Raw genomic sequence first — 23,529 nt, 5'->3', positions numbered from 1 at the left:
CATTGTTATTCACAGAAAATTAATTTTTTTTGGATAAAATTTGAAGTATTAAATTTTTCTAACGGAAATCTTAAATTTCTTAATTTTTGGGGAGGGGCTGCAGCCCCTCCAGCCCTCATCCTGCTGACACCTCTGCTAATTTACTAATAAAATAACTAATACAAATCATAAATAACACTATTGATAAATTTGAAAATAAAAATTGTTAATAAATTTTATTATTAAAAAAAATAATTAATATTATCTAAAGTAACACAATAAATACCTTTTTTTTTTGTTGTCACCATGTCCGCGACTGAGAATATAAAGAAGGATCATGCTCATTGTTCAACTTTGAACGTGTCGCACTCAGATATTATAATTTCATTGGAGAATAGATACGAAGGCCTCCCAGATATGTTGGTATTCAACTTCACCGTGTCAATGGTTATATTAACTCTCTTATTACCAATTCCAACAAGAGTTGAAGATTATAGCTCTCCACTGGTCTACACTGAGTACATTGTCGATTGTGGAGTACGGATAAAGAAGTTTATAAGATTTGTGTTCTCAAGGGACTGGTTGTATATGAGGGAAGAGGTGTTTCTTCCACTCTATGGCCAGGAGGGCTATCACTTACTTCGTTTTCAACGATATTTGCTTATTTCACTTGTTTTAATGTCATTCATTAACCTCGGCGTTATAATGCCAATAAATGTTATAAATGGGGACGTTAAATACCCCGATTCATTCAGTGCTTCCACGTTAGGCAATCTGAGCCCCCATTCTCCATATGTATGGACACACATAATAGTTGGAAATTTGCACACGATCGTTATAATGGTGGTGATGAGTCGATTTGTTAGAAAATTTGATCAAATTCCATTAGATTCAGAAGTTCACATAAAAAAACTTGTGTTATTGAAAGGCCTGCCATATTCGATATGCAAAGAATCTGGGGTGAGAGATTGGTTTGCTCAAAAATATCCTTGGATAAGAATCCGTTATGTTTCCTTCGTCTATGAAATCAAATTGATTGAAAAAATGAAGATTAAATTACAAAGGATTGAAAAAATTCTAAGCGTTTGTTCAAAGGAAGATAAAACTTTTAAAAAAACAAAATTTTTGGGTTGTGTTTGTGGAACTGGTAGGGAAGAAGTAAAATCCTTCTATGAGACGATGCGATATCAAACCCTTGAAGATATAAATAACGAAAGGCGAGAAAGAATAATTGATGGTCCTTTGGATTGGGCTTTTGTGGAATTTGAAAGAGAGGATCATGCCAAATTCATTATGGAGTGTGAAAAGTATGATGAAATTAAAGAAACCACATTTGAGATCCTTCAGGCACCAGAGAAAGATAGTATGATTGTTATAATAACTATGTATATTTATCAGTTGATACCTTTTTTTCCAATCTAGATATCGAGTGGGGAAATTTTACAACTGGCTTTGGAGCACTTATGAGAGAGATATTCGTTAATTTAGCTCTTATCCTCACCTTTATTTTCTTTACGACACCACAAATTGTAATGGGAAATCTAGAGGATATATCAACCATGATTTATCACAAGAAAAATGTTCAAGTACCATCCTTGATTAAGTCCTATATTCCTATTATATTAACGTCAATTATTGGAAAATCTGCAATATTTTTCGTTATGTTAAGTACTCGTCTTTTAGGCTATACAACTCAAACCCGAATAAATAAAAAGATTTTGACAAGAGGCTCCGCGTACTTTTTGCTAATAGTTTTGATACTTCCAGCGTTTGGATCACTATCAATAGAAAGTCTTCTTCAATTATACTGGAATTTATTTATTCAAGGATCCGTTGGAAGTGAAAAGAATAAGTCTCGATGGGAGTGTATCTTTTTACCAAATTCCGGAGTATTTTTCAGTAAGATTATATCTTCAGGGGCGTCCACAGGATTATATATACATTTTTTTTTGGGGGGGGAGGGAATTTTTTGACAAAAAAAATCTAAAAATCTATACCCATTCATCAAAAATTACATTTTTTGCAAGGAAATTTTCAAAAATTCAATTTTTTGGAAAAATTTTAATATCCACAGTTTTCACAAAAATTTAAATTTTTAGAAAAAAATGTTAAAAATCTATAGATACTCACAGAAAATTCACATATTAAATTTTTTGCTCTCCTGCATAATTTTCCCGAATGACGAAAACATTTTCTAGTACAATGCAACAATTCCTTAACTGTGTATGCCCTTGATCTTATACCTATTAGAATTAAGCTAACTTATAACCTTACTATGTGCTGCTTCATTTTTCAGTTGACTATCTTATCACGAGTGCTTTTATCGGAAATGTGTTTCACTTACGTAAAGTTACGAATATCATTAAGTTAATTAAAAACTCACTCATCTCATCTTCGTGGCTGGAAGTTAGAGTAAGGGATGAAGAGGGAATGGGGAAAATATGGTTTGGGCAAGAGTATGCTTACTTTATTGTCCAGTTTTTTTATTGGGGCTGCCCTTGGAGTATCCTGTCCTTGGGTTACAGTATTTGCATTACTCTTTATGGTTATTCGACATTTGGTTGATACTGATAGATTTCAAGGCAGTTATGAATCTACCAAATTAGATGTTGATTTCTACTTCCTCATTGTTTCTATCGCGATTGGAGGAACTCTTTTTCAACAGTTTTTTACTTCTCTTTTTCTGATCATAAAATCCCATGGAGAAGAACACTTTTTGAAGGCAGAGATGTTTAGTGCTCTGCTTACCGTATTTTTTACCTTTATAATGTCTTGCCAGCTCTCTAGTGGATGGAAGAAACTCTTTTCGATTGAAAATATCAAGTGGATTAAATAGTCCAATTAGCTATATAAATTCAATCGAATGTGAAAATTAATTATCTAAAGAGTGCAGTTGTAATTAACAATTTAAATTCCCAAATTTTTATACAATAAATAATTAATCAGCATTATTTTCCAGAAATTAATAGGCGTATCGCCAATCTATTAGGAACGTGTGTATAAATATTAAATACTGAGTAATGATTAGGGGAGAGTTACGAACGAGACATGTTGTTACACTGCCAATAACTTTAAAATGTAAATTTAAAATATAACCTCCCTCTTCTTATACAATTGCATGTCTTCCTTTGTTTATCAAATCAACATAAAACACGGGTTGCTCTTCTCGAAAATTACAAGTAACGCTATGAATTGGAAATTTTGACCCATAAGCAGTTTTATAGAATCGTCTTAAGGCGCGATTGGTTAAACAAGTAAGTCCAGAGCACATTGCACTTATCCCAGAACTATGTTTTCTTATGGGTTTAAGTGATACTAGGCGACCGGGCTTTCATCTTGTGAAGGATGTATTGAGTCATACGCATTTCTCACCTCAGCAATGGTGTGAGTCTTTGCTCAAATTGATAAAATCTGTCTTTTCGATCTGAATCTCATCTGCAAACTTGGAGGATGAAGATGGCCAGAAATATTCTTAAAATGAATGGAAGACATTTACAATCTGAGACTCTTTATCTTGTTCTACGCCACAAGGAAAAAGTCGGGTCATCGACGGATTGGGCAATAGCCATTACTTCTACACATGGTTTGACTCTTATACAATTCAATAATTGGGTTTTCATTTCACCTCATAAGCTTAAATATGTAGCAAGAGGTTTCTTCTAATATTTTGAGAAGTAGGTATTAATATTATTTGGTGCTAGAGGACTCTACAATAAATTTTTAATATTTCAAAGAACATATTAAACGTTTTAAATTTGTCGAGAAATATGAAATTAATTGAGACATTCTTCACAAGATTTAGACTCCAATATAGAGGATATATTACACATCTAGAAATCGAAAAACTAAACAACTATGACGATGATAGGTAGAGGCTGTCTTAGAGCATGTAAGTTGCATACGTATCAAATATCAATGGTGGGTGGCATCCCGTTTTGGGACCTGACGGTACCCGAAAACACCCCTAACATTCGGGGTTCAATTGGGGGCTTATAAGGGACTCTTAGTAGTTACTGTAAGTATCAGTGGTGGGTTATATCCAGTTTTGGGATCCAGCGGTATCCGAAAATACCCCCAACATTCGGGTTATAAAATGACAATTCATAAAGTCTATGCCCCCATTTCCTTATAAATTTGTACGAAATGGTTTTTAAACGAAATTGTTTTATGCAAATTGTCCTTATACGAATATGTTTTATATGGAGTTACACATTAACTCATATAACAACCGTTATACTGTATGTACAAACCACAATTTCGTTTGTATTAGTTTAATAATAATTTTATGTTCGTAAAATTCTTAGTTAGTATTTTTCAATATGCTTATGCTATTTGTTTAGAATCAAGCAAACAAAATTATATTAATTTTAAGTTTACTCAATAATATTACCTTTCTGAGGATTGTTTTTATGGATAAGTTTTCGTGGACAAATAATTACATCAAAACTCATCAATGAAATTAGTATAAATATGATTATAACTTAATAATATTTATTGTATCTATCCAGAGTTGCACATAATAAATCTATTACTATAATATTATAATAGCATGTGTAAGTTATTTTCTCTAACGACTAAGGAACAAGTGTATATTTTTATTTTTGGAGTTTAGGTATCCGTTGTTAATAAAGCCTTTGCATATTTTGTGACGATTTTTTATTGTTATACTATCATTTAGCCATCTTCTAGGCTCTGATAATAATTAATGCATTTAAAAAGAGATCCTTATGATTTTGCACAAACAGTGAATCAAGCGCTGCCCAATATTATTGACATCAATGACACTGTTAAAGATGTGAAGATGTCAAAAAGTCGTTTTTACAGATCAGAATATATAGCAGGGTTCATTATAAAGGCTGATTCATTCATAGGCAGATGCCTCGCAAAGAACCTACTATGAACATATTTCGTAAGGTTAGTTCTAATTTTTCCTTTCGATACTGTATTATAATATTAGTTAGTAATATTTGATTAAAAGAGTAGGTATGATAAGTATATATTATTTCTATGAAATAATAGCCAAAATTTCTTCATAGAAATAATAAAATGGCTAATAGATATTATATTATAAAAACAACGAGGGATAAACAAGTGAATTGTATTCTTGTTCTTTTGAAAACAGAGCACAATTAGAGAATACATTTTTAATTCGTGTATTTATCAAAAAGAATAAATTATGAAATTGTTTTGACTAAAGTATTAAACCAAGTAGCACATCGAGCACCGTTAGCCTGAGGAGGAAATAGTATTGTCAATATTTGTCATAATATTTTCGCAACATGTCGCTTTTCTTTGACGTCACTCATTTATTTATTGTACGTAGTATTAATAACTTATTAATAATAAGTTTGAATAAGTAATAGTATGTATATAATTTCTTCTTGTCTTAAATATTTTATATTTACATATTATTACAAAGCGAATTACTCCAAAATAATGGGTCATTGTAGTGTTCGAGAATGCAAGAGCAGAACTGAGTCAAATCAAAACCTATGATGCGCTACTGAGTCAAATCAAAACCTTTGATGCGCTACTTGGTTTAATGTTTTAGCCATGACGTATCAAGGTAGAAGAGGGAATCGACAGCTGACAACAAAATACATGGGGTAATTTTGGTGTTAGCGAGATAACGCCATAATAAATAATAATCTGTGATAATAGGTGATAGGGTGTGTTATGACACGATCTAAGAAACGGGGACGACACAGGAGTAACGTGGAGGAAATAAGACTAAGTATGATTTATAAGGAACATATGACCTATATTATATTGAGACATAATACATACTACTCTGACATACAGTACGGATCTCAGCCTATTTATACTTTAAGATCAAACAGTACTTTATATATACATATTAAATAATACTAATAATGATTAGTCGAAGAAGAAGGGGAAGAAGAGAAGGTCCTTATATGATATAAGGACCTTCTTATATAAGTTATATTCTTCGTACATACCAAGGTTAATAAAAATACAAGGTCAGACCATAATGTAATCGGGCTTGCTAGAATTTTCAATTTGATGTATCGTAACGACTACTGGGCAAGAGAGGAAGATTTTGACGTCATAGTGAATAGAAAGGGTACCAAATACAAATTCACAAAAGGCCAAAATTAAGAACTGGGACTACGTTGTGGGTCAAGAGAGCAAAGTTTGCTTTCTTTGGAGTATGATATTATATCTTATTTACATTTTACAATATATATCTATTATTACTAATTGATTATTATTATTACGATAATAATACACCTAAAAAATCAATTGCATTCCACAGGCTAGAAGGGATGGAGAGGATTAAGCCAATTACTATTTTGTGTATACAACTGGGGATTCTCTCCACAAGATTTAGGGTAGCTTAAAACCTTTGGGGATTGGTTAACATGGGAGGAGCCTTACTATTCTTAGTAGCCTGAATCCTAGCTTACGGGTTATAGATGATAAATATATTTAGTTTAGGGTATCCCTCTGGGCCCTCAATCTCCTTATAGCCTAATGAAACCCATAGCCTGAGGGCTTTCTAAGATTAATCCTTGCCTTTAACTAATCGGAACCTAATCCTATAGTAAGTTAAGCTAGAAGTCTCTATAAAAAATTATTATAGGTGCTGCTATCATAGATTTGTAATTTGGTAATAAAGTGATTTGAACTTGAGCTTGGGGGCTCATTTAGCGTTGGTTCGGTCTGAATTGAATGAACCGGACCGACTATCCATCGGTCTAAATTGAGTGAGTCGATGGACCACAGTCTGGACCAATAAAAATTCGAAAAAGAAAACGTGTGACGTAAAACACCTTTTTTAATATAAAAAATATGAATTATAATAAATCATTCATTGCTATTTTCAAATAAGGCATTCCTGTGTCTCTTCGCAGCCGGTTGTATAATTTTTAAAGCTTCTTTCTTTTGTGGTCCACAAACCGATGCAAGACCAAGTTACGAGACAATGATTTTACTATTGGTGCATTTTTTGGACCGACCGAGTGAGTCAATCGTGAGATCTACTTAGACCACTAATGGACCGACCCAACACTAGGCTCTTATAATAATAGACGACCGAAGATTAGGATCTTATATTCATATCTCTTTTTTTATTTCTACTTTCAATTAATATATAATTTAAAAAATGTCATAAATCGTTAAGGGGATGTAGCGCAGTGGTAGTGCGTTTGCTTTACATGTGAGAGGTCCCGGGTACAATCCACGGCATCTCGATGTTTTGCCTACACAATAACTTTTAAAAGGAGGACAGTGTAGTTCATTTCATTTCTACGAACTCAGGCCTAAAGTACATTTTTGTCTATTGAATTTGTTATTTCTTTGTTTATTATAATGTTTGATTGAGTGAGTTGAAAAGTGTGTGGTTATCATTGTTATATCTTGTGAAATTAGCTGATAAACCCACCATGGAAAATCAAGGAATAGTTCGAATCCATTATATTTTACTGATTTCTAAGGATCAACATTGGAACGTAAGAAGTCCAAAGAAGCCTTTTGCATGAGTTCTTACACCAAATGGCCGATGGGAGCCGTAGTACTTCAGAATCATCACTCAAAAGAAGGGTTGAACATATTAAATTTTACTCCTTGCCCTTTGCTCAGCCCAGCGTCAGACATTTATTCGTGGAGGATAGGGGACAAAATTTTTTTGGAAAAATAAATGGCTTAAGTTAAAATATGGTTCCTAATTCTACAAAAAACAATTAAGAAAATTTTGAATAGTTATTGATGAATTAGATGAAGAAATGAACTGGATATGAATGCCAATGATTCCTCGGAACGGACAGTAGGAGTAGCATTCCGTGATTCCTTCACAATGCTTTGAATCCTACGTATTAAGGTTTGAAGAATTGGGATTGTCTAGCTTGGTTACCTTTTTGTTTCTAATTTCTCAAAGCTGGAATACAACGGTAAAAATTCAACTAAAAAATATATATAACTAAGAATAAGTATTATTCCCTCTATTATTATCCAAGGCAAAAAAGTCTCATGGCGAAAGTGTCTCAATGCAAAAGCGTCACAAGGCGGAAACGTTCAAGGCAAAAATGTTCCATGCGAATCCTCCTGACACGTTAATATTCATATAACGAGTGTTCCATTATATTAATTTGAACAATTCGAATTTTAAATTTCAAAAAGATATAATTTATTAATGAACAATAGAATTTCAACAGAATTAATACTATTAATAGCTCTCTTAATCATTAATGCCACCACTCTGCCAATGATGGCGTCCAGGAGGAGGTGAAACGCCTGGCACCCACTGCAGATGTATTTCTTTTTCATGGCGTCCCAGTGCTGGCAGGCCTTCCTCTCGTAATACACTCACAAGGCTCTTTCCATCCACTTTTTTGATAGCTGTCTAGACAGTCTGGTGTGAAACTCTTAGATCTCTTGCATGGACCCTCATGGATTTGAGGGGATTGGCCCGGGCTGTTTTCTTTAACTCTTTGATCTAGTATGCCCTTTTTCACAGAGCCTTTCTTCTTCTGCAACGTTTTAGACTTGCTGATGGCCTAAACGGTGGTCCTGGAGTCGTCCAAATGTTTTGAGTTCTTGAATGGAAATTTGTCTATCATGTTCAAGTGTCAATTTCTCGATTTGTACGTAAACTAGAGAGCTCAAATTTGTTCTGTTTTGTAACTAATTGTTTATTAATTCATTATTGAATGAGTATATTTTCAGATTTCAATGGACCACCCGGTATATCCACATATTTTTCCCTTTTATAGATTTTGTTATTAATAATTTTAATATCGTTAATGCATTCTAAATACATGAATTGAATGGTTTAAATTCAATATACTAGGGAAGTTATGCTCAGGCTATCATTTTTTGATTGATTAATTAATTATTAATCCTGCATTTACTTCTGAGTAACATTCCGTTCATATTATTCTCAAAAAGACTATTGTTTGTGACTGAGCAATTAAATAGGAGGTATTTACGTAGCAATGTATAAAAGAGTAGCAAACTTTTTAACCTAAATTTTTGTTGAGATATATTCAATTTGTAATGTTAATTTCCAAACACTACTTGAGAGGTAATGAAGTAATACCACCATCCAACAAAACTCAGGTCTTGGAATGCCTGACGCCTATAGCCCACTATTATTTTATTGTTATTTAAGCCATAAAACTCGAAAATGATATTTAAAATTTTCAATCGCGGTAAAGCTGTTTTTAAAAATCACGTTTTCGAGTATAAGTCCGATTCAAAGTCATATTTCGAAGTGAAATAAATATATAAATAAAAATTAAAGAATTAACCTTACATTACTACTTAAAAATATTTGCCGTAATGAAAAAGTTCGATTTTGTTTCAGTTTAACTTTTCATTTTCTTATAGAATATTTAATAATTATCCACTGCAAGGTTGCATGAAATTTTTTTGAAATGAAATCTAAATAAGTCATTTATTAGACACATTGTAAGAAGTAGTGAGTATTCAGGAAGCTGGAAAAGTTAAGAAATTAAATATAAATAAGTAGATTAGATTACTTAAAACGTAGTCAATAAGTACGAACCATATACATTGGATATGAAACATACCTATTTAAATTCTTCCTCCCTCAAAAATGTTATTATTTAGCGGGCATATTCAGTTTTCAAATTTAGAGGTGAAAAAAATAGAACACTTGGCGTAAGAATTCACCTGCTGTAAGAGGTCGCTTTTTCAGTTTCCCTTGTCTGATCGTTAATACAGGTGTGACTGTATTTCATATTTTTATAAGTTTTTTGACATTTTTGAACATTTTGAATTTTAAACTTCACCAAAATTTAATTTATTAATTCAGAATATCATTTGTACAAAATTAATACTAGAAATTGAAGTGTGTCTGAGCTCTATTAATCATTAATGTAGGGGTCCTTAGCAATTCTCCTCGACATGCAACCAAAAGGTGTAGTCAAAGGCCTAAGCATCAGGGGTGTAGGGGGCCAAAGGAGTCAAAAAAGACTTCAAAAGAACATAAAAGGCTCATTCAAAAGAGTTGTGAAACGAAGGAGTTGTGTTTATTTCATTGCTGGTGTCAAACAACAGCTATGTCTTCGATGTACTTCTTCTCATAAGATATCTACTTACTAAACATTTAAGGGTTGAGTAGAACCTACATGATACTTGTGGGAAAAATTTGAAAAATGCCTGCAGTGTATATCCATTCTCTATCCTCGTAACGGGGGATCCTTAAGGAAAAGGCTGCATATCTCGCTGTTGATGGAATCAAAATTTTCTTCATAGACTTAAAGTTTAATAGATACCCAGAAGTGAGGCAGCTACTAGCTATGTATGCTTTAGCGGTAACTTGAGCAAAACAGACAACCTACTGGGCTCGCATTTTCCTGACCTTTGGGCGCTCAAAAAAAAAAATGTAGGCAAACGACTACTGGGGAAAGTAGTCACTCAAATTGAAAAGATTGAAATCGAAGAAATATCAAAGACCAGATAATGCTGGGCATCTAGCAAATGCATAGATGACTGCGTTAAAATTCTTTCCACAATCCATGCAGGGATAGTTGAAATAAAAAAAAAAAATTTTTTGGAAAAAAAGTCCAAATTTAAATTTCAAATATAAAATGTTTTGGAAAAAAAAATCAAAAATGCAATTTCAAATATATTTTTTGCTCTGCTTCATAATTTGCCCGAATGACCATTTTTTTATTAGAAAATAAATATTAAAAAAACAACAACAACGGGGGGTTAGCTACAGCCCCTCCAGCCCGCCTCCTGTGGACACAGATGTAATTAGTGCGAATGCTCATGAATGACGGCGAGTAAAATTGAGGTTTTTCTCCTCGGGAGTTATAAATTTAAATCCTTGTTGAACTCGGAGTAGAATTGATGATTGACGTCGGAGTAATGATCTGAGTAGTATGTCCTTACTATATAAGTAGAGTGAAAATTGTGTTTATTTCCTTTCATGGCTGCTTGAAATTAAAAGTCATGATATCTGAGCTGCTTTCCTTCCACACATTCTTCAAATTGTTAGGAGTTCCACGTTCATTAACGGTTTCTTTTTCTTTTACATATTTTATACACTACTGAGCGTAAGCGATGATAATCCAATAAAAATTGGGTCTAAGATTTTTTTTATTATGAAGTTTATGAATAACTTAAATCAATTTAAGAGTATGTAATTTTTTAAAGCCTTATTGAATGATAGTTTTTTTTATCTTTAAATGACATGTACAACATTTGACAACAATTAATTATTGATTCTTAAGCGTGACACACAATTCAAAATTTTGACATTGAAATGTCATTTTTTAACAAAAAAAACGCCGTTTCTTCGACAAATTTGACAACCTTATTAAGGCAGAGGGGTGGGGGAAAGGTGTCATTAAATTGGGTTACCAGCTCTTAATTTTGTTATGTATCGAATTGTCAATTTTTTTTCTTTCCAGAAAATTTTATATCGATTTTATTTTGTTATAAATTTGAAAACTACAATTTGATGGCAACTTCTTTTAATGAAAAACATTTCTATAATGACTTTTATATAATATATTAGATCTTTTTTATATGACTTACATTTTTAACTTTTTTAAAATTAATTTAAAATTACCATTGTATTTAACATCAGTCACGGCTATGTGAAAACAAAGAAATTGTCCGATTATTTTTTTCTCAAACTCTAATTATCATAGGTCAACAAAATGAAACTTTTTTTTCTCATCATAAATTTCAAAGTATTTTTCTATATGCATTTTTTTCAGTGGTCTCAATTTTTTTTTCTTTGTAGCACTTAGTGTTTTCGATTGTTTATTAGTCATTTTAGTTTTTTATATTTATTAAGATAATTTAAATATACTAAGCTGGTTAGGTTGCGTGAATATTGATTACAATAACATTCAAAATAATTTATTATTGATAGTTATAAACTCAGAAGCGAATAATTTTTTTCGCCTGGCATATTACCGTAATCTATATTCACGCAATCTAACCCCCGTTTCAGTCAAAATCGACCACTTTTAAATGCATTAAAAAAAAAATTGAAATATAAGGTTTATTCTATAACTTCAGCTAAGATATAAAACACTTTAATAATAAAAATATATATAAGCTTCTATGTAAGGTCCTTCATTTTACTCGATTTTTTGGTTATTATATATATTATTTATTAATTATAATCAAGTTAAAGTAATAAATAGTTCATTTTTCAAATGCTGAAATGTTTATATTAATTTGTTATCTACTTTGATTTTTTTATCTATATAGTTCTTTCAAATCGAAATAGGAAACTGAATCGTAGTTTACCCTAAAAACTTGATTAAAAAAAAGGCTTTAAAGGCCAAACCTTAATAGGATGAAAGTCTTAATGCTCATATTTGTGTTCTATGGTTTAAATAACAATAATAAATGTGGGATTCAGCCTACCGGTACTCCAAGACCTTCATTTTTATTGTATAGTGCTATATATTAGAAGCGTTGTGAATGTGTCTTCCTTTTGTATATTTTGCCTAAATTGTCAAGATAAATCATCCATACATAGGTCCCATAAGTCTGAAACATGGCTGTAACCAGACAGTAACATAACGTATCTGCAACCTGCGGTAATAGCTAATGTGAATATTAGGTTCGAGTAAATTGTTCTCCTTAAGTCTTGATGCCAGAAGTTCTTTTTTTTTAAACAATCACAAGTTTCTAACTTGATCATTCAACTGTTCTTGGTTGTGAAGTTTAGGCTCTAAAGTTGTAACCTCGTAAATGTGATTTGTATTTGCTCATGGTGTGCAAACAAAATTTGCACCTTCAGGACTTTTCATGTCACCAAACAATGGGATCTAGCCAGTCAAGAGGCAGGATTGAAATGGGCAATGAATCCTTATGTTTTAATTGTGTACGTTCTGACTTAACGCTTGGATATTCAATCAGATACTTGTTCTTAGCAGAAAAACCCACTAAATAAACACTACAGGAATGCCGTAATCCATTTGTACAACCCCAACATATTTGAATTGGTGCTCATATTTTAATTTGGTTACCGAAATGACAAACAAAGTATTTTCTTTCTATCGGATGTAATAATTCGTAGCTGGGTTTTAGTTGTGCTCCGCCCGCATACGTAACATAACTTGTCTGGATGATTTTTACAATGTCAAGGCATCTTGACTGACTTGAGCATGATGATACAAATTTTGAGACTAGTAGATCCAATTTATTGATTTATCACAAATAAATTAGCAAACTTAAAGCGAGCAAAATAAGCTTCATTTTAAAAACTGTATGTGCTACAGGAAATATAAAGAAAGATTTGAAATCAACGTCAATATTCCATATTAATAAAGCAAATCTATATTATTAAAAAAAAAGTTTGTTTGTACGGTGACGCCTAAAGTCTTGTCTGCATTGAAGTCCTCATCTGTGCACTCATCTACTCCTACTATTTCCTTCCTTGTGAAACTCAATTTTTCGGGAAGCAAATAATGGGCTAATGCCGTAGGTTAATTAATGACAAAAAATAGTCTTTCAGATATTTATTGATTGCACAAATGTGTAGACGGGGATTTAAATTTATTCATAAGAATTGATATATTATTTTCCACTGTAGTTATTTGTATTGTTTTTTTTCTTTTTCTGGAAATCGGACTTAACTATACTTCTGAGGGAACAGAAAGGTCTTGTAATATGGAGATCCACCAAACTATTCAACCTTTGGAGGCAGTCGAGTATCTAAATTCAAGTGAAATAATCCCTCAAGTTCAGCTCTTTAATGTCAGTGTTGGTGTTGAATGTGACATGTTCTCCGAGAAAGAAGAAACACAAGCCCTGAAAGAAAAAAAAATTGGACACTGCGAGAAGAGATAAAATCTGAAAAAAGAGGTTAAACGTTTGCAGTCTAAAAAATACTAAAACGATTCCCTTCAATATACTCTTAAACTGACTCAAACTCCAGCTCAAGTCAAAAGAATACTCAGCCTAAAAAAGAAAAAACGTTTTCATTATGATAGAGAAGATGTTCCAAAAGCTTTAGTTTTGAAGACTATGCAAAACTTTTGAGTACTTGAGAATAACTCAAACTGTCCAGTTGCCAAGTCTCTAAAGTGTTGATGTGTGAATTGCAGGTTTTAACTTTATCCCAACTTGATATACTTGTATATTCAAATCATGGACATCTCGAGCTATCTCGACAACATGTAAATAAATTTTAAAAAGCGCCGGCTCCAAGATACGGCTTATTTTTAAAATTGATTAGTCATCGTTTAATTATAGATACTCTACTTATAGCTTTAGGATTCCGATCGTGACTGTTAAATTTAAGGTGATGAGATGGAAGTATTGTGCCCCTGGATGCCGTTAAGGCTATGGCTACATCCCCAAGAATCTGAAGACCCTATAACATAGTTTTCCTGGTTTCAATGTACCTCTTAATCTGGATCTTTTTTTTTTATTATACATACGTACAACTTTATTTACGATCTAAAGATAAACATTAAATCATTCTTCGACTAATCGTCGTTTATGTTAGTCTTGGTTGGCGTAAAAATTGCTTCTATATGTTCAATAAAATTATATGGTATAGGAGTTCGACTACTTCCAAGTTCGTACAAAATTATGAAAACTTTCGTAATAAAAACATTATTTTTGTAATGATAGAGATCCATTTTAAATAAAAGAAAAATAACTTTGATATAAAATAACTCCGTACTTATGGAAAATCATGAGCAGTTTATTTTGTTTCTTATATATCTTGTACCTTCAAATTCTGACAAAAAATGAACCCGTGTCTCTAAAGAGGCGTTGCAGTAAAAACAAATTCTTTCTTCGAGGCTCTTTTCATAAATACTTCCTGTCGTAAGCGTATTAGTGACAACTCTGTATTTAAACCAATAAACGAAATAATTAAAGTTTCCATTCGATAAAAATTTGAGGATTTTTTGAGTTGGTGCTTCCTCTTTTACCGAGTCTCTCTTGCGATTAATCTGTTGATTGTATTACGTTTTGATCACTTTGGCAACTTGTAGGAAGAGAACTGTACGATATTTAATCCCTTTTATATAGTAGAAAAATTTGTCTCGGGGACCTATTTCAAGCCTGTGAAACTTAATATTTTTTTAATTCTTCGCCTTTCCATTTTTTTACATTCAGTTAGATTAATCCCACTATTGAAGATCTCACCAACGTACTCTAGCTTCCCTTTCATGGACGTTCCAGCCAAGTAAATACACCTTCAGTTTTTCTGCACAGGTTCTTGCCAATTCATAAGTGGGAGGACTTTCGAAGATATGTCTTTGCTTATGGCAGCAATGCTACCCCCAGAACGGATTTATCGTCTTCAGCGTTTCAATAATTTCCTCAGGAACTTCTCCCCTCATGAAATCAATTTCACTTCCATTTTTTTCCATTAGGTAATGTTCTATTAGCATGTTCTAAAAGGTGCTCCTGACAAACAGTCTCCTCAACCAAGAAAAAAGCAATGATTTCCAAAAGTATTTGATCGGAAGTAGTCCCAATCCTCCATACTTCCTCGGACAACTAATTCTCTTCTAGGTTATCCTTCTATCTTCCCCTCTCGTTCTCACAAATTTAAGACATATTTCTTCTATTCTGTTAGCAAGCCCCTCATTGAATGGTGTGATTTTCAACAAATGAACTGTCTTGAGAAGAATCAAAGAATTCCATATATGTATGCAGCTCGTTAAGTTTGTCCCTATAAGGTACGTAAATCTGGATGTGTAGAGACCTCTATATATACTCTGTAGCACCCTCTATACAGAAAAAGAATAATTAGTCGTATGTGTATGTCTATTAGATAGACAGGTTGATAATAAATCATATAAGAATCTCTTTTCGAATAATGAATTATATCCCTAAATTGGTGACCCCGAACGTTCAAGTATAGAGGAGTGAAATCGACAACGAAGCAACACATATCGTCAGTGCACTCTCTGTTAAACTTCCTATATTTTATACCAAACAACCATCATTATGGTTTACCCAAGCTGAACGCCAGTTTGGGGTATAACCGAAGAAGAAACGAAGTATGACTATATCTGCAAGTCACTGGACGATAAAACAGCTTCTCGAGTAGCACGGCTGATAGAAAATCCTCCAAGACCCATATTCTACCATTAAAGGTCGTCTTCTGAACATATATAAACCTTCCGACAACTAATACAAGAATTGAAATATGTACTTAATTAAATTACTTAACTTTTCAGGAGACTTAATAAATAAATAAGAATAATAGAATGTTGTGCCTTCAGTGTGGAAAATCTCCTTCCGCTCTATATCTTTTTTTCATCTGCCTCTTCCTAGATCCACCCGAGCATTTACTAGTGGCATACGACTCCAGCTCAAAAACGAGCGTTAGGAAGCATTGGAACTCAAAATGTTTGTGGAAGAAGAGGTGCTAACCGTTAGCGAGCTTTTTGATAAGTTGTTACTTGAACATTATCATTTGGGTTTATACTAATTAAATCCCCCAAAATTGGCCCTTGTTAAGCTGGAAGCCACTAAAGGTAGGCAAGCCTCGAAATCCAAGAGAAAACCGTAGCTTTTGAATTTTTCAAAGACATCATACACTAAGCAATAGTTCAGTCTCTCACTGTCTAACCATCAATTCTAATGTCATCAAATCAATAACTGAAATAATCATCATTGCTACGTATTTAGGATCAAAAGAGTTCTTGAATAATGAGTAGACTTATGAAATCATCATGAGCTCATTGAACAAACTACTTGCATTCCCAGACTTGTAGCTAATTCATTCTTCAAAATTGTTTGAAATCATAGAACAGTTGACATTACTCTTCAAGAGACCCAACAGAAGGAAATTTTCCATCTTATCTTCTCTCTGTTTGTCCCCTATGGCAAAATGTTAGTACAGCCCTCTATGATCAAATCTTCAAGTCTCTGTCTCTCTCGATCATAATCAATCAAGAAGGTTATCTTTTCAACCTTGTTTGGATCATTGTTCATTGGAAAAAAACATCAGCCCTGGAGGATACCATGTTTTCATTACTCTTGCGTTGTGGAGTACGACTTTTTATCTCTTAATACTTAATTTATTACTTTTTATTTAAAGGGATTTTGCAATTTTTATGACATCTATTTATAGATCAGCTCTGGAGAAGCTGATAGTTTGTCTTATGTATATACTTATATACTCAAGTCATTAGTTATCATTCATATAAATTCAATATTTTAATAACATAATTTTATATTCTTCCTTTTCTATAATAACGATTATATACATTATTTTAATTATTAAAATAAGAAGACACATAAAATATATAATACATGACTTATGATAAAATTCTAAAATGTATGGAGGTAAAGTATAAACAGGACAAGATTACAGATTACTTTTTTATTATTTATTAATTATTTCATCACTATTTTCCTTTTCTTCTTAGTTATATAATTTATCTGATTGAAGTACAATTGTAAAGTTCGAACCGATAATAGAAAAATATAAAAAGGCGAAGAAGTTGTCATGCGACAAAATGTCCTCGAGGAAAAATTATCAACGGGAAAAATGTACGCGGAAAAAATGTAGTGGGCGAAAATATCAGGGACAAAATTACCTAGAACCCGTAAAATATTTGATAAATTAATGAATATCGTCTATAAGACCATCATTTCAAACAAAGTTATAAGTGTATTTAAAAAAAAAAAAAGGATCCCACATTTTATTATGTCAAAAAAGGTAAGAAACTGGACCGCTCATTTATCTTTGGACCCTACTAACAGTAAAACAGGCCCTGGTCTATGTAGAGGCAGAAATGATTCCAATAACAAATATTCATTCAGCACTTTTGACCTTGTTAACAGTTTATTAGTTTCAATGTCAGTTTTCACGAATTCGCTGACTCAGCAAAAGGACATAGCTTTCTGAAAAATATTCATATCCTTAATTGAAAAGAAATGTCTCGAGTACAAAGAACGTTTCATGGTTCCTACGAATTCGGACGCTATCCACTAATCCACACTCGCTCTCAACCGGATATATCTATCCAGGGATACACACATGAGTTTCTTAACGCTCCTCTTAAGAACACTTCGAAAACTTTGATCGATTATCGGACGGGAAGGGACTTTTATTTTTGGAGCAATTATGTTGATTACTTACAAAACACAATGGAGCCCAAAAGCGGATACATTTGTCTCGCAGATGAATGGGAAACATATCGACGAGACAACTACAAACTCCATAGTAAAGTTATACGGCTTGAACGGTCGCTGACCAACAATTCATATCGCTATTTAAAGGTTGATCCCTACTCCGAGTTGGCAGAGATCACTTTAATGAAGTCCAAGTGGAAGAGGCCCTTGCCCAAAGAGAAAGAAGTGCAGCATTATAAGCGGTATGAGTGGCCTTTACATCCAGAGGATTTAGTAAAGCCTTTATCTGAAGAAAGGATCAAAGTGGAGCCAAAACATATCGGCTGGACTCATTCAGAGGAGGTTAACTCCTGGTTTTTAGAGAGTAAAACTCCTTCGATGTACAAAAAGTATGAGGATTTCTAAAAGGACTCTACAACTCTTCACCACACATGAGCCATTGATATATAATTCTAATTAATTTATAATGATTTATTCTATGAAATATTTTATATGATTTTATTGTGCCCGATTTAAAAAGACTGTATTTTGGATGCATTTTGTGTTGACCTACTTTCTTATTGAATAAAATGCATGTATCTAATCGTAAATGCAAATTTCTAATTTCTCATGTCAGTGTCACTGGTATGAATTATTTACAATAAACTATGATGATATATTTGATGACATGCAACTTTTTTTGTCTACGAAAAATATTGTTTTATGGCATAAGTCATTACTTTAAGTAGGTCAGGCTGGAAATAATTGGTACAGTTTTTGTTTTGAGTTCAATTGCTCAGAGCTGGCTTGACTTGTTAGAAACAACCAAATTTAACACAATAAACCTACTACATATCGTTATTGTTTGAATCAGTTTAGAGCTTACCTATAATAGTAAGAATTATTCCACGAATCGGATTTGAATGTAACCCGTCAGGTCAGTGACAGCTGGGACAGTGAAAACATAGAGTAACAAATGAAGGTAATTTGGAAACATGATAATTTTAAGATATAAATATCTAGGTCTTTCAGTGAATGGGACATGAGAAGTTGAACTGAGGATCGACATCCGAGTAATTCTCTCCTATGCCCTTGTTTATTTACTTATCTTCCTTCGCCACAGCTGTTCGTCATTGATCTAATGAAATGTCGTGACAGCTCAGCTGCACTTCACCAAAAAATTATTTAAATTGTCAGGGATACCATGGTGATTTCAGTTTCTTTATTTTAACATCCCCAAAAATGGGTTTCTTTGTGTCTGCTGGGTTGGGTGTGATGTTGTAGTCAGGGATTTCAATTTGTCTTCCTGTGGTATCTGTAGTATCATAAAAAGCGACATCTTACGTGAATAAAAATATATACTGGCATGTACAATCAGGAATCTACTCAAATTTGAAGTCATTATTTGTTTTAAAGCTTTAATTTTGATGTAAGATAAACATGACCGTTCCAACTGTGGGCCTTAATATAAAAGCATATAATTCCTAGACACAATAATGTAACGAGACGAGACATACAGTCATACATTTATATATTTATCTATTGCAATATTATATTACGAAGGATTATATTCAATGCCCAGTATTGAAGGGGATGCTAGTGCGTGGATACAAGAATTTAATTTTGTTTCGTTTCCTTACTCTGAAAATGCATTTCTGATTAGACTGGTATGCACATATATTTACCTACATGTAAATTGAATCTATACAGGTAAAATCCTCGTGAAATTAATGGGTACATTGTACTTACAAAATATGTGCAATGTAAAGTAGAGTGGGTCGAAAATCATAATTTTAGAAATTGGGAATTTTGTGATAGAGCATTTTCACGTGACCTTACAGGGGTATCCGCAGGATTATATATATAATTTTTTTAGGGGGGGCTTTGTTTTTCTAAATTTCAAAAATTCAGAAAAAATTAACTTTTCTGGAAAAAAAAATATCAAAAAATTGTTTATTCACAATTAAATTTTTTGGAAACAAATTTGAAATATTCAATTTTTTGGAAAAGATATCAAAAATTCATAACTATTGACAAAAAATTGAGAGTTAAAATCTTAAATTTTTTAAACAATAATTTCAAAAATCTATGGCTTTTTACTAAAAATTTAATTTCTTAGAAAAAAGTTTCAAAAATTAAATATCTAATATAAAAATTTAATTTTTTGAGAATAATTATCGATTTTAGAAATCTTTTTTCCCCATACACTTAATTTTTCAATTTTTCTTCAAAAGTTCATTATTTAAAATATAATTTTTAAAATTTTTTTGTAAATAAATTTTAATGTTTTTGTGAACAGCTGGGGATTTATGACATTTTAGCTGAACAACTGTGACTTTTTGAGAATAGATATGGATTTTGAAATTTTTTACAAAAAATTTAATTTTGGTGAATAGCTGGGAATATTTAATATTTTTTTCGAATTAATGTAATATTTGAAATACTTTTTCAAAATGTATAATATTTCAAATTTTTTGATTTAAAAACAAAAAAAAATATATATATATATAATCCTATAGAATCCCCTGGTTTCACATTACTTTGATATAATTCAATACATTTAATACTGCTTATCATTGACATTCAATGCAGGCTTTAAGTTTTTTTGTTTTTTTTTAATATTGGTAAAGCCATTTGATGGAATTTTATGTTAATTTATTGGAATTTTTTGTCATTTTAGGTACAAAAAAAAATCAACTTCGAGTCATAAAAATGGCGTTTCCTTCAATTATGATACATTTTATGACGTCAATGAAAATGCTTTATTTTATACAAGAGTACTTCAAGCTATCTTTCAAGAAGATTGAACGAATTTTGGAGGTTCTTCAATTCATTCGAAACTTTATTTATACTACTTTGATAAAAAGGTAACTGTTATTTTCATATACAAAATTCGATTCTGAAATTTAATTTTTTATTATAATACATATCCAAACACTTTTTAGTTTGTCTATGATCAATAAAAAGGCTAGACCTCTTTTGGTAGGCTCCAAGATTTTCTACTATTAAAAAAAAAAAAAAAAAAAAAAAAAATGTTGAGAAAAATTCTTTAAATACCAAATAAATTGGAAAAATCTTTCAATGCCTATAACGAATGAACTCGATGGGGTAGGACCATATTTTCCACATATTATTTGAAAGCTACATTTCATGAAATTCTATTATTTATAATGAAATTAGCCTCTCTTGATAACCTCGTCCAAACGGCGGCTTTCGCAGGCTCAAGTTACCTCGTCAGGATCCAGATTTATCATTATACTGTTTCTGGTTTTGCACATTTAATTTATATTTCCTGGATGGATAGAGTATCCCAAGGAAGAAATTGCACATTCCAACGAGACAGTGCACATGCTCACAAGGATACAAAAATGTCCTCGCTTTTAAAGCCCAGATTTTTGGCCTGCAAACAGCCTGGATCTGAGCCCATGCAATTTCTATCTCAAGGCGAGTGTCGAGCATGAGGCCTGCACAAAGTATCATTCGTTTTTTAATAAAAAGGTCATCTTTAAAAATTTGAAAAGGGAAAACGTTTGATGCGTGAGCGCTTTCTTATTTTTGGTCATTATTTAATAGTTTGTCGTTGTGTTATCTTCTTCCTCATATGTAAGCATTCTTGCCTATCCTTGGTATCAATTATTTTAAGATTGCATGATTAAAAAAAATATATGAATTTAAGTATAGTAGTATATTTTCCTTCAAAATAATTTAAATGTAGAATTTTCTCCTCTTTAAAGCAGTAATTGGGTTTCTCCTCCAATATTCATGTAACAAGCAGCTGAAATTAACAAGGGTCTTCATTCAGTAGTACCATATGCCTTGCTCCCACCTTCTCCTAGCGCTCTTTAACAAATACTCATAAGTCATATAAAAGAGATGATGAATTAAACAAATATCTCATGTCTTTAAAAAAAGGAGTGATTTAGTAATAAACAAGCTAACAATGCAGACATGTGTATTAACGTAATAAAACAATAAATTTGATAATTGAATTCGGAATGATGAAATAGCAGTTACTTTTTGATCAGACCTTGTATATATTTTGTGGATTTTTTTATATAATTATTACCAATTATGTTTATAAATTTGATTCGTATATTTAAACTATAATATAATAATAACAAGCAAATTCCTCAAGTTTTATTCTTATTGAAAAAAAAATTATAAGTCCCGCAATTTTTTTATTTTATTTTCTGTCAAACATTATGTTAGTTTCATCTTTATGCATCATGAGTGAAACAATTATATTACAATTGCTTATCATCATGATCATCTTCTTATTAAAATTTGGGATAGTCCATCGAAATCTGAGCACTAACTAATTCAATAATTAATTAAGGTTGAGACATTGAAATTTATTCGTATTTTGATATATTAAAGCATTAACAATTAGTTACAAAACAAAACAAAAACGTAAGCTCTCTAGTTTACGTACAAGTCGAAAAATTAACACTTGAATATGATTGACAAATTTCTATTCGCGCACTCCAAGCAGTTGGGTGTCTCCAGGACCATCCTCTACGACGTCAGCATATCTAAAATGTTGGAGAGGAACAAGGGATCTGTCAAAAAGGTAAAAATGGACTCAAATGGGTTAAAGAAACCAGCCCAGCCTATAAATAAGTGGATGAAAAGAGCCTTGTGAGGATAGAGAGGCCACTTTTGACACCAGCAATGAAAAAAACCCCATCTTTTCCCTTGCAAGACTCTTTTGAACTCTTTCGTTTTTACACTTTTGGCAGTCCTGAAGTCCTGGAGGGAAAGGGATGCAGTGTCTGTCATCCAAGTACTGTGGCCCTCAAAGCCACTGTCAGTCAGCACTCCGACACCATGACAAAGGACTACATCTACAGTGGCTGTCAGGCCTTCTACCGCTTGGAAGTTATCCTTGCCGCCAGGGGCGGCTACAATTATGATTAAGAGAGCTCAGGCACATATATTTATAGAGTTAATACTGGTAATTGATAAATTATATCTTGTTCAAGTTTAAAATTCAAAGGGTTCAGATGGAGCGCTCGGTAATCAGAGTGATATTCTTTTCACGATGGAGTGAATAGTGTTTGTGAACAATCATCATTTTCACAAAATAAATCAATTGTAAAAGTTTATGTGTTTTGGGGAACATCTGAAACCCACTCTCTCGAGCTCATATTTACCCTATTTGTTTACAAATAAAAGGGGTGAACGCAGTGGTTGGATTGGAGGGGCTGTAGCCCCCCTCCCCAATAAAGAAAAGGAATTTTTATTTTTTAATAGGAAATGTAATATTTGAATTATTCTTTCTTAAAATTTAATATTTGAATTATTCTTTCTTAAAATTTAATATTTGAACCTTTAATTCAAAAGATGTAATATCTGAATTTTTTTTTCAAAAAATTTAATTTTTGAAATTTAAAAAAAAAAAAATTAATTTTCTGTCAATTACTGTTAATTTTGAAATTTAAAAAAAAAAAAATTAATTTTCTGTCAATTACTGTTAATTTTGAAATTTTTCTCCGAAAAATTTAA

At 32.1% G+C, this 23,529-nt stretch overlaps 1 protein-coding gene across 1 annotated transcript; it reads left to right on the top strand.

Annotated features, from left to right (window-relative positions):
* Positions 1-239: 239 nt before the first annotated feature.
* Positions 240-2,680, top strand: LOC121123372 (CSC1-like protein 1). The gene is made up of 3 exons (XM_040718497.2): positions 240-1,342; positions 1,402-1,878; positions 2,276-2,680. Exons 1-3 carry the CDS (start codon positions 286-288, stop codon positions 2,542-2,544), a joined length of 1,803 nt encoding a protein of 600 aa, XP_040574431.1. The 5' UTR covers positions 240-285; the 3' UTR covers positions 2,545-2,680.
* Positions 2,681-23,529: the final 20,849 nt, after the last annotated feature.

This window comes from Lepeophtheirus salmonis, chromosome 1, assembly GCF_016086655.4.
Source record: "Lepeophtheirus salmonis chromosome 1, UVic_Lsal_1.4, whole genome shotgun sequence".
NCBI classification, from domain to species: Eukaryota; Metazoa; Arthropoda; class Copepoda; order Siphonostomatoida; family Caligidae; genus Lepeophtheirus; species Lepeophtheirus salmonis.
This window is presented reverse-complemented; position numbering and strand designations above follow the sequence as displayed.